General features: G+C 44.6%; 1 protein-coding gene across 1 annotated transcript in view; it reads right to left on the bottom strand.

The window, feature by feature from the left end:
* The window catches only part of CCDC60 (coiled-coil domain containing 60), a 169,287-nt gene extending 153,821 nt beyond the window's left edge, over positions 1 to 15,466 (bottom strand). Inside the window, exon 1 of the mRNA XM_012650156.1 lies at positions 15,377 to 15,466. Within this exon, the coding sequence (XP_012505610.1) occupies positions 15,377 to 15,466 (90 nt within the window). The remainder of the gene's footprint in view (positions 1 to 15,376) is intronic.
* Positions 15,467 to 15,738: the final 272 nt, after the last annotated feature.

The raw sequence follows: 15,738 nt of genomic DNA, 5'->3' as shown, positions 1-15,738 counted from the left end.
GCAGGTGCAAGATGAAGGCCATGACTGTGGAACTCCATAGAGTTGGGGAGGAAGGAGACAGGGAGATAAGAGTCAGAGAAAGCTTCTTGAAGGGAAGAACTTCCTAATCTGTCTTGTTTTAATGAGCCCGGAATATGTGCCTGACCTCAAGTAAACACTCTTATCAACAAATAGGGAGATAATATAGAAGATCAGACCATATCTAAGTCCTATCGCATCTCTGGCCAGCCCTCTCTCACAGAGATCTGGATACCCTGGTTACCCAAGTTACAAGACTTCTAAAAAGTAGGCACGATCCTTATCCCCATTTTGCAGATGAGGAAACTGAGGCTTCGAGTGAGAAGTGATTTGACCAAGGGCCATATGGGTGGGGAATAGCAGAGACAGGGCTCATACTATGCCAGATAGACTCCAGGGCCAACAAATTAATTACTATACATAACATTCTCCCACTTGGGATAGGAAGCTGGTTAGATGCTCTTCAAGGTTTTTCTATGTCTCGATGGTTCTGAGAAACTCTTAAGTTTTAACTGGTGGTGGAATCCTTTGGTTTGGATTGTTCTGTCTCCTTAACCTGAGAGAGAAATTCTTTGGCTTGGTGTCTGCTGGACTGAATTCTGCCTCTACTTGAACACAAAGACAACGTGTGAGCGCTTCCCGACACAGGTCAAACAAGCAGCCGAAACACTCAGGTAAATTCACGCTTTCCACACAGCTGTATCTTTTCTGAGTTGAACCTGCTGGGCCTTTGTGGCATTTAGTCTTTTTTATTTTTTTGAGCTAATAACATGCTTTGTTGAGAACCAGGCTTTGTAAAATGAAGAAATTATCTACAACAACATTTTGTGGTCCGCATTAATGAGTTGTAACTTGATATCAAGTTATCAAAACAAACCCACGTCCATTTGCCTCAAGCCCTGTGCTCTGTGTTGTAGCTGGAAAGAAAGCCTTGCTTTTCTTTGTTAAAGCAGAAAGGCAAACCTTCAGAAAATGGCGATTTATGCTGGAAAAAGCCTGACAGAGTCTTAAATGAAACTGCATGAATTGTGGTCCTGTCATTTACAGCCGGAGACACCCTCATGATTTTCTGCTTTGAGTTTAAAACATTACCTGGGCCACTCCGTTATCAGTCTTATCTAATGATCTATTTACCTAAAGCACACAATTACAGACAAGCTCCCATTAAATCCGGGGCAGACAAAAGAACATTAATGAAAGGAGGAGTCTGTGGGATTGGATTGCTTAGCAATTGGTCTGAAAGGCTGCCTTCCCTTCGTGTCCAAATGGACAGGCTGTCTAGGGTTTTTCTTTTCACATTTTCAACAGATGAAATTGTTACAATAATTTAAAAAGCTAAAGGGAAGCATAGGAAGAACTAACAAATATCATTAAATATCATTAGGTGTCATGATAGGAGAGAGAGAGAGAGAGAGAGAGAGAGAGAGAGAGACTGAGATTGATTTTGAGGTTGGTTTAATGCTTCCAATCCTTCGGTGAAATAAAAACTACTTCCTGGGGAGTGATTATTATCTGATTTCCCCTGAATCGAGGCTGGCTGCTTAGGGGACATGTGACCTCTGACCAACATCTCCAGCCCCTTCGTTAAGGCCCCTACCATGGATTAAATTAAGGTGCTTCACATGCTAAAAGAAGTTAGCTTCCTTCATGGGCTGACAAAGAACAATGGGGCTTGGCTTCCTTTCAAGTCAATTTGCAGGAGGACCATGTTCTAATATTGAAAAAAAGGAAGAAAAGGGACACTTTGTTTTGTAACCATGAGATGGCTGTATTTGATGTGGACAGTGTGGGCAGTGTGACATCCTCCCCTAGAATGCTCCTGTAACTTCCCCGATGAGCTCAAAAAGGCTTTGGCAACAAGGAGGGCTTCTGGGCTGGATGAGGGTGGTCTGGAACTGAATTTGGAGAAACTCAAGAATAAAACTATGTCTCCATCCCAGCAAATATTTGCAACTCTGCGCCTCCTGCAAAGGGAAAAATTGGGACTTTGGTGCCAGACTGGCCTGATTTTGAGTGTCGGCTTCTCTACCCATTAGCAGTGTGACATCACTGCTAAAGTGCTAAAGTAACTCTGCCTCAGTTTTCTTGTCTGTAAAATGGAGGTAATAACACCTTTCTCACAGAGTTGTCATAAAGCCTCAAGATGTTGTTGGAAAGTCACCTGGCACATAGTGAACCCTTAGTACATGGTAGGATAACAGGATGGACTAAGAGGTAGGATGGTATAGACTGAGGGGCCACAGGCATCAGACTCCAAATGAAAGTGAGAAAGACCACCTTGAAGGAATCTTCCAGGTAGCTACGGGAGAATGGACCTCTCAATTCTTACCCACTTTGAGAATATAAAAATACAGGGTGGATAGGGAGAGAGGGATTTGTGAAGCGATTTTCAACAACAGCTTCCATGATACTTTGAATCCTGACCCCAAAGGGAGGAGGATGCTTTATCCTTCACCTCAAAATGAATGAGGATAGATTGCGTAAGAGCTTAAGATGAGACCGCTGCAGCTAAGGGACAGGTGGGCTCTGACACCCTCCTGGAAAATCGAGATGACAGAGGCAGTCTTGGGAGAGCTTCTGGGGCAAGGCAGAGAGAGTAGCTGCTGCTGTGTCAGGAAGTGGTGCTTGTCTTCAACAGTGTGTCAAGGGTGTGTGAAACCCGGGGCCCAGATGTGGCACTGGGGCAGGAACAGTGACCTGGGATCCTGACCACGATGCCCCCCACCACCCCACCGAGGGGTAGGAGACTCCAATATTGTGAGTCTGGAAGAGGAGGACTACTGGTAAACCGGGATCCGAGGGCACTGCACAGCTGGTAGAAAATGTGTAGAGAGCAGAAATCAGAGTGCTGCGTAGAGAACTCTGAGAGCCAACAAAAGTGCCTTTGGGAGAATGAGCCAGCTTTAGGCACCTGCCGGACTCAGGGAGAACAGAGCCATCTTATGACATTGCCGACGAGGGCTTTCCTGTGTTCCCCATTCACCCCATTCACTCATTGCCCCTTCCTGGTGAAAGGAAGGGGCACCCTCCACACCCCCCTCCTGAGTGGCCTGCCTGAACCACCCTGACAGGGAGGAGGAGGAGACTACTCTTCTCCCTGAGGGAAGGTTGGTGTTGCTTAGTATCTTCAATTGGTGCTTTTGGTTTCTGAATCATGAAACTGCATTTTGTGACTTAAAGAGATTGTGAGACTGGCTGTCACCCGAGGGTGAGCAGGAAATGGCACTGGGTATACCGTTTCTATGCAAGGTCCATGCAGAAAAGACCTTCCCCTGCTGAAAATATTTGAAAGGACAAATGAGAGGCAAACATAAAGTTGTGTTTTGATTAGATCCGAGCCTTCATCTAATGAACAGGCTACATTTGTGATTACTGACATTACAAAAGACAGGATGGAGACGGGATGGGGACTCTTGAAAAGGCTGGAGTAGAATGAGAATCCTGTCAGTTCTAGGGTGAGTAGGACATCCGTGAAACACACCCTGTATTTGGCCTTGGTGAGTAAGGATGAAGCAGACGTGAATAGCTTATAGGATGCAGTCAGATCTCCTCTACCTCCCAAAGCTCCTTGGAGTGGGTGGTTTTCCTTCCTTCTGTTCTTTTGAGAGTGGTGACATTACTATTTTTTCCTCAACTGCCCCCATCCCGAAAAGGTCAGGCTTACCTTGTTAAGTAATACAGCAAAATGGTTAAGAATGTGGACTTTGTAGTCTGACCCGACTGGGGTTCAAATGCTACATGGTCCACTAACTAGCCATATGACCCTTGTCAACTCATTTAACCTCCGTTTCCTCACCTATAATATGGGATTAATAATGCCTATTTCTTTGCACTGTAGAGTGCATGGAATTGAATAACTCACATAAGGGGTTAGCATGACACATGGCACATAGTAAATAACACCAGTTATTTCTATTATCATTATCATGACTATATAATTTACTGCTTATTTATTTTTTAAAGTATCAATATCACTTTCAACCTCATGGAGGATACAAAACATGCCTTATTTTGCTATCTCCAGAACAGCCTTGAGAGAATGACAATTCATTAGGAGATAGATTTTCCCCCCAATACTATGCTGTCTTTCATTGGACAAAAAATCCAATGTTGGCATTACACACAACAGAACATGGGAGTAGCTGAGATGTATATAAAGCAACAAAAAGTGGAATAATATAAATCATAATAATAAAGCAGTTATTATATCAGACTCAGTCTTGAGGCACATTATCTTGAATCTTCACAAGATTCAATTACAGGTGAGAAAACTCAGCATCAGAGAGAGGAAGCTGATAGCCCAAGGACACAGAGCAGGTAAGCAACATTAGAAACAGCACTCAAAACCTAGAATGATCCCATGACACAGGTGCTAGGTCAATCAGCCCTGACTAGAGTTTGTCTGCTCAATGAAGGAAACTCAAGAATTGTGCTTTTACTGGGGCAGTTTACATCTCAGGCCATGGAGCACAAGGAAAAGGGGACAGGGAGAGTTATTTGTTGGTTTGGGGCAGGGACAGGAAAGGTGAGGAGGCTGGTTAGGGTTAAAGAAGCATCCAGGCTGCCCCTTTTAGTTCTAGCAGACCCTGCAGAATGCCTCTGACCCCTACCATTCTCCCATCCCCTGTGAGGATGCCATGGCCATGGTCTCTCAAATCCCTTAATACCTGCCAACAAGCATTGCTTCCTGAGTTTCGAGAAGCCTCTTCTAAAAGGCCTAAAAATATCAAAGACACTGTTTGATTAGTAGAGGATGGGATCAGCTAATAAGTAACAGCAGCGCAGGCGACAGTCATGTGCTAATTGCCTTTCGGGCATTTTCTTCAAGGGCTCTTGGAAATGCAACATTTTAGTCACGTTATCCCTTTGGTTGCCTTTTCCTGATTGCATAAAAATGATCAGCATAAGAATAGTCATCTCTGGAAATGTCAGTATTTAAATGGTTTAATTCTTGATATTTGGGAGCCATTGGCTTCGATCCCTAAGAGGAAATATTAAGAGATAACATTTAACAGGCACTTACTATGTGCCTGGAGCTATCCTTGATTCTTCCAACAACCCGAACTGATATTATTTCCATACAGGAGATAAAGAAACTGAGACACAGACAGTCACTTGCCCAAGATCACATAGCAAGTATTAGGATGGTGTCCATATTTACAGAGTACCCAGTGTGTACTGGGGATACACTGTAAATAAAACACGCGTGGTCCTCGTCCAAATGGAATTTCTGGTTGCCTGAGGAATGTGTTGCCTCCCTCAGTACGTGGAGCTATCCTTGGTCCTGAGAACCGAGACTAGAGAATATCGAACATCTTCCCAGTGCCAGCCTCTGTGCTGAGCTCTGGGATCGTGAGCAATGCATGGTTGCCTTCCTCAAGGAGCTCCAAGTCTAGCAGCAAGATCAGACAAATAAACAGGCAATTATGATGCAGGGTATTTTTTTTGTAGAGAATAAAAAAAAATCGCAGGTCAGAGCTTGGATTCAGAGTGAATCCTTTAATGCGATATTTACCCAAGTTACTCAACCCAATTAAGCTGTTTATGATTATCAACATCTCAGCCACACACACCTCAGAACCTCATTCCTCATTAGCTAGACCTGTCTTCCTCTTCATTTTATCTAGCAGGTCTTGGCAGTGTATTGACCTGGGATCAAAATATGCCTTTCTTAGAAATGTGACTCTAATTAGAAATGGCTTATAAATCTTCATTGAAATGAGCATTATTTAGAAAGATGTGTCTAAGCCACATTTGCTTTCTTTTCCTCTTCTTTTCCCCATCCTTCGCTATGTTTTTCTGCCAGAAACTTGCTAGCATATTTTAGCAAAAGCTCAAGAAAATGCAAATGTCCTTGTCTGTGGTCACGGGCACAGTCACATTCTTGCTTGCATTGCCTACAGATAAAACTGGCACTTTCCTTTTTCCTTTCCGCCGGAGGCTTTCTAAATGTATTCTTTAAAAATTGCACTTACAGATGCCCTTTTTAGAGAGGTACTTGCCCCTTCTTACTGCAGCCTGCCAGCCTCATCTTAAGACCCCAGGCTTCCTGGGGTTATTTGGTCCTGGATTCGAATCCCAACTCTGATGCCTGCTTATCAGGTGTCTCTGGGTAGGTTGTGAAACCTGTCCAAGCCCTGGTTTCCTCGTTTCTACAAATAGAAGTTATAATAGAACCTACCCCACAAGATTGAGGAGTTAATTTTAATAATATGCAAAGCATTTGGTGCATAATAGATGCTCAAGAAGTGGTAGCCATTATTTTGCTCTCTAGAGCAATGTGGCAACAAGGGAGCCCAGACATTTCCAGGTTAGATTCCCCACTTCTGCACATGAAGATGAGAAACCGAAGAGGTTAAGGGGTTTGTCCCAAGTCTCTCAGGTAGTGAGAGAACTGGGAGCCAGGCTTCCTAATTCCAGGCAAGGCCTAATGCCTGCTCCACCACCATTCGAGGCTCTGGAAATATCCTGTCCTAGAAAACCAATAAGGATCTGGCTAATTGAGGGGAGGTCTTGAGAGCTTGCTCCAAACTATTCCATTCCTACGTTCCACTTAACTGCAGGCTCCTCTTTCTGTCCCAAGCGGGGTTGGTTTGGCTTTAATGCTAACTACTGGCTGCCTATGAAACAAGAGAGCCCCAGAAAGATCTTTCTACTTGTCCAAGGCTTAACTGCACATCAATCATGTGGCAGGTCCTGCAGGACACTGGGGTTCTAGCAACAAAAAAGCTGGCACATTTCTTGCCCTTGAGGAGCTGGGTTGGGAGGTGGTGGTCAGGGAAGGCTTTTTGAAAGAAATGACAGTTAGGCTGATGCTTAACCAGTTTGGCTCCTGAGTAGTGACCAAGTGATGAGAGATGAGGCTGGAGAACCTGGCATGGTCTGGATCATGCAGAGACTTTTAAACCTCATTAGAGATATTCATATTCATTTTGAGGGCAATGGAAGGCCACTGAATTGTTTTTACCAAGGGAATGACAATGAACTTGCATTGAAAGAGAATGGGTCAGGTGGAAGGTAGAGAGTGTGGTAGTTAGGGGGCTGATGGAATGGTCCAGGCAAGAGATGATGGTGTTATACTGGACCAGGTAGTGGCCCTGGGGAAGGATGTAGTGTCTGTAGACCACCTACCCTATGGCAGTTGATTGGACATAGGAGTGATGGAGAGGGAGAGGTCAGAGATGAAGCTTGGGTTTCTACCTGAACAGTTGGGTACATGATGGCATAATTTATTTTGATGGGAAAGGTTTCACCATCAGATAAGCATTCAACTGGGGAAAGGTATTCAGGACTTTAGCAGTCCTCTGCTAGTGGTTCTCAACGAGGGATAATTTTGCCCTCTGAGGACATATGGCAATATCGAGACATTTTTGGTTGTCACAACTAGGGGGTTGCTACTGGCATCTAATGGGTAGGGGCCAGGGATAATGCTCCATACATATCCTACAATGCACAGGACAGGACAGCCTACTGGCCCAAAGTGTCAATAGTGCCAGGTTTGGGAAACTCAGCTCTGTTGAAAACCTGGAAAGAAGTTACATGTTAATCCTTTCCAATTATTTAAAGCTTTAGTGGGAATTCATGGAACAAAGTCTTCCCTATTTTGGCAACCCTTTAAGATAGAAACTTGGGTAACTTTGTGATGGAGAAGGAGTGTATGAAAAGATTGATCTGCTAGAGCTCTGTGGAGGAGCATTTTGTCAGACAGGATACCAAGAAAGAACTTGTTCCCTGTGGGAGAATGATAATATGCCCTCTTAGAAAATGAGTTCTAGGCCAGGTGTGGTGGCTTATGCCTGTAATCCCAGCACTTTGGGAGGCCAAGGTGGGAGGACTGCTTGAGGCTAGGAGTTCAAGACCAACCTGGACAATATAGCAAGACCCCATCCATAAAAAAATAGAAAAATTAGCTGGGTGTGGTGGTGCACACTTGTAGTCCCAGTTACTTGGGAGGCTGAGGCAGGAGGATTGCTTAAGCCTAGGAATTTGAGGCTGCAGTGAGCTATGATGACACCACCGCACTCTAGCCTGGGCAACAGAGCAAGGCCCAGGCTTGAAAAAAAAAATGGGTTCTAGCTTTGGCTTAGTGTCTTGGACTACTCCAAGCCCATATACAGCCAACATTCAAGATTCGGATCAGATGGCTTCACTGTACATCTCTTCCCGTGATAGAACTTGTTTCTACCTCCAACCTCCTACATATATATTGTTTGCCTTTCTTTATAAATTTTCTCTCCAACAGAACTATGGGTTTCTTGGGAGAAGACCACAGGTCTGATTCATTTTAGTGCCCTCAAAACTTCTGTCACATGGCAGGTATTCAACATACACCTCAGAAGATAACCCTGACCATATGCCAGGCTACAGTGGGGGCATATTCTCTGTCCTTTCTGCCACCACGCTACAGCCCACCATGGAAACCCTGATGATGCTGAACCTATCCCAGAAACCATCCCATCTGTATAAACTTTCCACTTTGTGAAATCCAGAAACCTCGAGGCACTTCCGGGCTTGCAAGCAGATCACCAGACACAGCTAACTTTCAAGTTATTAAACAAAATTACTGATTGCATAAATTCCAATTTAGGCAGAGATACATTAGATCGAAATTGAGCCCCACAAGAAATTTTCTCAGCAGAGTCTGAAAACAGGAATTTAGAAGGGAAAATGCCACCATCTCGTGATAGAAAGTATCCCATTACCGACGATTATGATTTTGAATTTAGCTGTCAGAAAGATCTCTGAAAAAAATATGTTGGTTTTATTCAGTCCAAGAAAGGTTTAATTGGCTTCTGTCAGATTTTATGTAAGTGCTACTTGCCACTGAACCCCAGATGAATTTTTGCAGCTTTTGAATTTAACAGCTGGCTGTGGGGGATATTGAAAGGGAGTCAAGAATAGGTCTCTTTCCACAGTTGTGCAAAGATTTATCTAACCAGAATTTCCTCAAGCCTCGCCAAACAATGCAGACAGATGGGAAGCACAGGAATAGAGATGGCACATGTGACACAGGTTCAGAGCCCTCCTTGTGTTGTTTCCTGTAAGTATATTTTTTGGAGTTTCCGAGTGATGTCCCATGCGATTGTCTTTATTCACTTCTGTATCCCGCCACCTAGAACCATGCTTAGCACATGCTTGGACTAAGTAAATATTGGATGAATGAATGAATGTTCCCATTTGGGGAGTCTACTCTGCCCCTGGCCCCCACAGTCCTCTGATGAGTTTCGTAAGGCAACACTATGGACAAATGTCCTTGAGGTCCCTGAGCAGTTGTTGTGTGGGGTAGGGAATAGGGTTGTCTATTTTTTTGGGTTACCCAATGTGTGGCTTAGGACCCCCGATGTTTGAGTTTTTGTGAAATTATCTGTGCAAGTCACTGCTGAATAGTCAACCCAATACTCATCTCAAATATAACTACTTCTCCCTCGTCCCTGCTTTCTGTACTCATATTAGATACACATTTTCCCAGCCATTCTTGCAGCTAGAAAAGGCAGGGGACACCGTCCCAACAAATGATACATATTAGAAAATATGCTAGGGGGGTTCCTGGAATTTGTGCCTCACAAAAGGGACACACACAGCTTTTACTCTCCACTTTCTCCTCTTTCTGCTGGAACATGGATGTGTTGCCTGGAGCTGGGGAAGCCATTCTGTGACTATGAGGGAAAAGGCCCTGTCAGCCTGACATTAGTGAGCTCTTGAACCAAGGCAAGCAGCCATCCTCCTCTAGATTCTCACATGAGAAAAATAAATCCATGTTTGTTCATGTCACTGCTTTTCAGTTTTTCTCTTACTTGCAGCTGAAAAGATCCTAATCGATACCGTGTTTTCCTTTCATTTTTTTTTCTCACTACCTTTTAGTTCTCCCTGGGATTCAAACTTGAGCAATGAGACCGAGCTGAGCGTTAAATCCAGGGGGCTCAAGCCATGCTCGGGCACCCCCTTTTCTACAACTAAGGTTTTTAACTGGGTTAAGTATTTTCGCCATCAGGATGAACTCTCTCCTGAAAGGTCCCTCATCCCTCATGCAAATATACTCTCACATCAATTCTAAAAAATATCTTTCGACCTATTTCTTCCCTTCTACCTTTAAGCTGGGAGCTGGCCTCACTAATGATGGGCCTCACTCTGTGACTGTATAGTTAATAGTCGGTTTCCTCTAGGCTGCGTATCTGAGCTGACCACATCTTCAAAATGATGGCTGCAGCTCTCATGTCCAGCAGAGAAGGGAGAGGAGCACAAGTAATAACAGTAACCACTGTCACCACTTATTGGGGATTGACTCTGCACTGGGTATTGTGCTCAGTATTTCATGTGCATTATTTATTTAATCCTTCCAAAGCATCAGTGCAGTAGACCCTATTCAACCCATTGCCCAGAATCTCACACTAGAGAGTATCAGAAAGGGGATTTGAACCCACTTTTGCCTGACTTCAAAAGCAGAGCTCCTAACTAGTCACTGAGCTTATCACATCAACGAGACTCCACCCTCCCCCGACCCCATCCTGAGCAGCTGCTTCTTTGCACATGGGACAAAGAGCTTGCTTCCTTTTGTCTCCAGCATGAACAGTGCCTATCGCTCTTCCTGTGTCAGGAGGTAATGAACATGCTCCTCCCCCCACATCCTGATTTCCCAGGCAGGGGAGCCGCCTGTTGAACAGGCCTGCAATTAGACACAGCAAGATGCACTAAAGCAAGTATCACCAGTACAAAGCATTAGACAAAGGAAAAAAGCAAAGCAAAACAAAAAAAAAACACCTTGAATTCTGCAATTATCTCACGCAGTAGCAATGGAGCCAGAAGAATCCCTTGGAGAGAGAAAAGAACTCATTGCTGTTTTTCTGGCCTACAACATGAGCGATAAGAAAAATGGAGGTATAGCCGGCTAGGATTCTTCCAGAATTGAATCTCAAGTGGTCGTTAGATATTTTATTTTATTTTATGCAGGGTAATCAGTGATTCAGAGCAAGGGGCGTGGTCTTAGTAATTAGAGGCCAGAGAGATCACTCAGGCACTGAGCTCGCTTCTAACAAAACCATGACAGAAATACTCTCCAGGGTTTAGGGGGATGGCGGGGGAGGGAGGGGGGTAAATCCGCAACTAAAGGACACGGAGAGCACTGTGGGGGGGAAGGGCATGCCTTTAACCTGCGCTTGGGTGAGGCAAAGACATAAAGTGTAACCATAATGTTTGTACGCTCACAATACCCTGAAATAAAAACAACAACAACAACAACAAAAAAACCTGATGACTTGTCACAGCCCCGCATTTATCTCTTCAGGCTACACTTTGTCCTATCTGGACAGGGAAGAAGATCATTTCATGTTTGCGTTGGAAACGTACTGTGCTGGGAGTCAAGGCTTCTCTTGCTGGGAAAAAGCTTTCCAAAACATGTCGGTTCTCTTTTTGATTCCAGGTAGCCCAGCTGCGTGCGCTCTGGGCTGGGCATCCGGGACTCTCTCTCATCTCAGCATAACCATCCACATCTCCCGTGGGGGTGGTGGGGGTGGAGGCATTCAGTTCCAGGCCCTCCCCATACCTGAGATTCTCCCTGATTTGCCCTCTTTTCCCCACACCTGCCAACTCACCTTTCAGCAGACAACAAGACCTTGGAGCTCTTCAAGCCTTAGTTTACCCAGGTACAAAAGGGCGTTAACAACAACCCTATCACGAAGTTATCGAAAGGATTGAACACCCCCAGGATGATGGCTAACATTTAATAGTATCTACCCTGTGCCAGGGTCTGTTCTAAGAGCTTTCTTTACCCATATTAACTCATCGAATTCCCACAACAACCCCATACGGGGAAGCATTTTTAGGTGTATTTCATTTATTCTAAGATACGCCTTTTCTTTCTGCATTTTAAACACCTCTGAAACTGGGACACATCTTATGATTGAAAGCAAGTGATGGTTTAATTCATAGGGTTTTCTTTCTTAATGGCACAAGAAAATTATGAAGATGATGTACCTTGAAATGAAAGGGTTCCTGGATTAGATAAAATGCGACGCACCTGTTTCGCAGAGCAGAGAACTGAGGCACAGAGAGGGACTGATTTGCCCGAGGTCACACAACCTACTGAGTGGCAGAATGGGGGTTCAAACCCACATAGTTTGCTGAGGAATCTGCTCTTTTCAACATTAAGCTAGGATATGAGCAAAACATCCAGAATGGTTCCTAGAAGTTTCAGCATCTGCCCAAATTAGGGATGCTTCTTTTCTCACTGGGTTTTTAATGACAGCAAGCCATAAACTTCAGGCACCAAGAGACAGAGCTTGTATAAAGGATTTCAAACCTTTCTAGTTTTTGCCAAATGCTATTTCTGCATTTCCATTCTAGAGCGTGGAGGTGGGATTATAAGCACCTCTGTTTTTTAGCCTTTTCCACGGCAGAAATTGTAGGTCCATGATAATTCCACACAAAACCTGCTTCTTCCCTCCCCCATGTCTAATCTCATTAGTCTTCTTGTGCTTCCTTGGGAAACAAAGGAAAAAGGGACTCTCTAAACAGATTAGGGAGCCCAACATAAGGGCAAGCTAGAAGGTTTCTTCAACAAAAGAGCTTCAAACAGAGGATTTGCATATGTTATTTATATTTCCTCAGTTGAAAAAAAAAAAAAAACAACACATGAAGATGCTGTCCAAGGCAGGTGCCAGTTTAACATTGGTTATGATACAGTAACCACCATGCCTGGGAGAAGGGGAAATGGCTGGTTTTGGAGGGCTTTGGTTTTTTTCTAAGAGTGATCCATAACACTCGCATGCAGTGGATTCTTAGTGTTGCAGCCCAGGGTGGCCACACCTGTTTCCTCTGAGATGCCAGATAACTCCTCGGCTCACTCCTCATGGGACATTTACCTGGCTGCCTGGCATTTTGTTTTTCTGTTTCTATGTGTCACTCCCTCTCTTCCTCCAAACAAACCTGGAAACTATTTGAAACTACGGATTGTGCCTTACACCTTCTTTTTGTAGCCCCTGAGACACTGAACAGGACAACCATTTATCATGGCTCGATTAGCATGGAGGGGTGAAAAGGGCTTGAACTCTGGAGCCAGACAGATCCAAGTTCAAATCCCACCTCTGTTCTTTGCCAGCTGGGTGTCTTTGGGTAAGAGACCTGTCCTTTCTGAGCCTCCGTGTTGCCATCTATCTCATGAGGAGGTCACAGTTCATACCTCGAAGGATTGTAGAAGATTCTGAAATATCACATTTTTTGTAGAGAATTTTTAGCTCAGAACGTGGCACATGGTGAATACGCAATGCATACCAACTGTCCTCATCATCATCACGATTGCAGTTATTAGCTTGATTTACCGCAGACATCAGTCCTAATCTCTACATATTTTTTGTGCCTTGTCACTCTCTAGTTAGCCTACATTGTGCTAATTAATGCTTTACTGTAGCTCTACAAACTTGAAATTCCTAATGGCATGATCCGTTGCACGTGAGCCAAAGACACCCTGGGGTCTTCGTTATTCCCTAGAAAGTGGGGTGGGGACAGAATGACTTTGATAAGGATTTTGTGCCTGAGATCTTAGTCTACCCAACAGTTCCCCGGAAACTTGCTTCCTGTCCCTTGACTTCCCTGCGTCCCACTACCCTCCTCCCAGGAAAGAAGTGATCATTTCAACCTCTGTATCTTCCTTCACTCTCTTCATCTCTCTATGCCAGGAGGAAAACCCTATTGCATTTCCTTGAGTACATGGCTTCATTCCTCCCCAAATTCCACACACGCATGCACGCGTACAAACCAGTCTGAGTTAGCTGTCCCTTTTCTTTGCTCCTACAACAGCCTATGTTACTTCCCTAGCATATCATTAATCACCCCGCATTATAATGATGTTTCTTATCTCTTTCACTCACCGTCTCAGACACACTATAGATTGTGAGATTTTTAAAGGCAAGTCTCATTTTTTCACAAGAGCAAGTGTTTAGCACATAACAGGGGTTCCATAAATCCTTGCTAAATAAATGAAATAGCAATATAACTAAAATCTGGGGTGTTTCTACTACGTCTCAGGAACTGTGCTAGGAGCTTTCGGCATACCTCTACTCATTTAATGCTCGTGGCGATCCCACGAGGAGGTGATATCCCCATTTTACAGACGGTGACACTGATGCAGAGGAGGTCTGCGACTTGCCCAAGGCCACAGGGCTGCTAAGAAGCAGATCCAAACCCAGGCTGTTTGTGTCCTCTGCCCCTGCTCTGAGGCTCATCCTCGCTGCTGAAATGTCTGTCTTCCTTCTCATTCTTTCTCTCATCCTCTTTCCCCCACCTGCTATGCTGGGAAGTTCAGTCCCAGAGGGAGCTGCTCTAGATCAAACACACTTCGGGCCTGCATTTTGAGATGAAGGGAAAGGTGGGAAGGCTGTATCTTGCAGAGTGACCTCACTAAGTGGGCTGAGCGATGAGGGATGCAGAGATGTGTTAAACCTTAGAGACAAGCAGCTTAGGAACATTTTGGACCCACATGCAAAATACTGGTCAGTTTCAAGCTCCACTCTGTGTACTGATGCCCCCACTCCCCAGGTCTTCCTCCCTGGAGCATTTCTGTGAGCCACAGGGTGTGCCACCGTGGGTGCACCAGAGCGGGACGGACCAGCATCGCCCCTCTCCCATTGCCTACCTTGGGAAATCCACGCAACATAGGGGTTTGAGAGTACAATAACAAAGGCACACTTATAATTATGCCTACCCAGTTATGATCATTTAAAAACAGAAACCCTTGACTCCCGTCACTCAGTACATACCAATTTTTCTTTGTTTTTCAAATCAACAACACTGTTTCAAGTCCCATATACACATTATCAAGCGTTAGCATCACACTGGGCAGTTTCCATATCTTACTCCATTTAGTCCTCACACTGTTTCTGCCTAATCGATGTTCCTCTTCTAACTTCATAGACACAAGAATTGAAGGCTCAGGAATGCTAAACCACTTGTCTAATGTCCCATAGCTGGTGAGCAGCAAGCTCAGCCTTCAAACCCCAAAGTTCGACTCTCTGCAGCCTCTCCACAAAGAGAGGGGCTGTGTATGTTCCCCGAGTCCCACGGATCTCTGAAAATAATTTCTGCAGCAGGAAATATACAATTTTTTCCCCTGATGTTCTACAGTGTTACTATTGATTTATTCCATCATTTTGGAATTACTGGCTAATGGGATGGCCCAGCTCACTGTTCTGGTTCGTGTTTTCATTCTTTAAGCGAAACCAACCATTGATAGCAACAGGAATGTGTCATGACAATTTAACTACACCAGGACCTTTCTCTCTTGCCCTCCCTTGTTGGTCCAGAGGCTAATCCCTGTTTCACTTGTTCTTGAAAACATGACCGGTTTCGGCACAGAGGGGAGACTTACCTGCGCTGGATTCTCTGGGGCACGGAAGGTCCAGACAGCCCCTGCGTTGGGGGAACTCTGCAGCTTCTTGGTGGCTGGTACGTTGGGCATCTTAAAAATCCTTCAGGCTTTAGCCTGTGACTCCAAGGGAAGAGTTTTTTTCAGAATCTTCTACTTCGGCAGCCACTGGTGTGAAAATTTCCAGCAATTTCTCCCTGATTCTTTATTCCCGATGACACGGACTCCAAAGGCGTTTCTGTTTGAGGAGGAATGGGGAAAGCAAGACATTTGAGTCTCTCACAGACAAGAGAAGGAAGTCCGGATAGGGCGGAATCAGGCAAGCCTGGAATTTTTCACGTTTTGGAAAGTTACAAACTTTTATA

The sequence above is a fragment of the Propithecus coquereli genome, unplaced genomic scaffold (genome assembly GCF_000956105.1).
Source record: "Propithecus coquereli isolate 6110/MARCELLA unplaced genomic scaffold, Pcoq_1.0 Scaffold314, whole genome shotgun sequence".
Classification (NCBI taxonomy): domain Eukaryota; kingdom Metazoa; phylum Chordata; class Mammalia; order Primates; family Indriidae; genus Propithecus; species Propithecus coquereli.
This window is presented reverse-complemented; position numbering and strand designations above follow the sequence as displayed.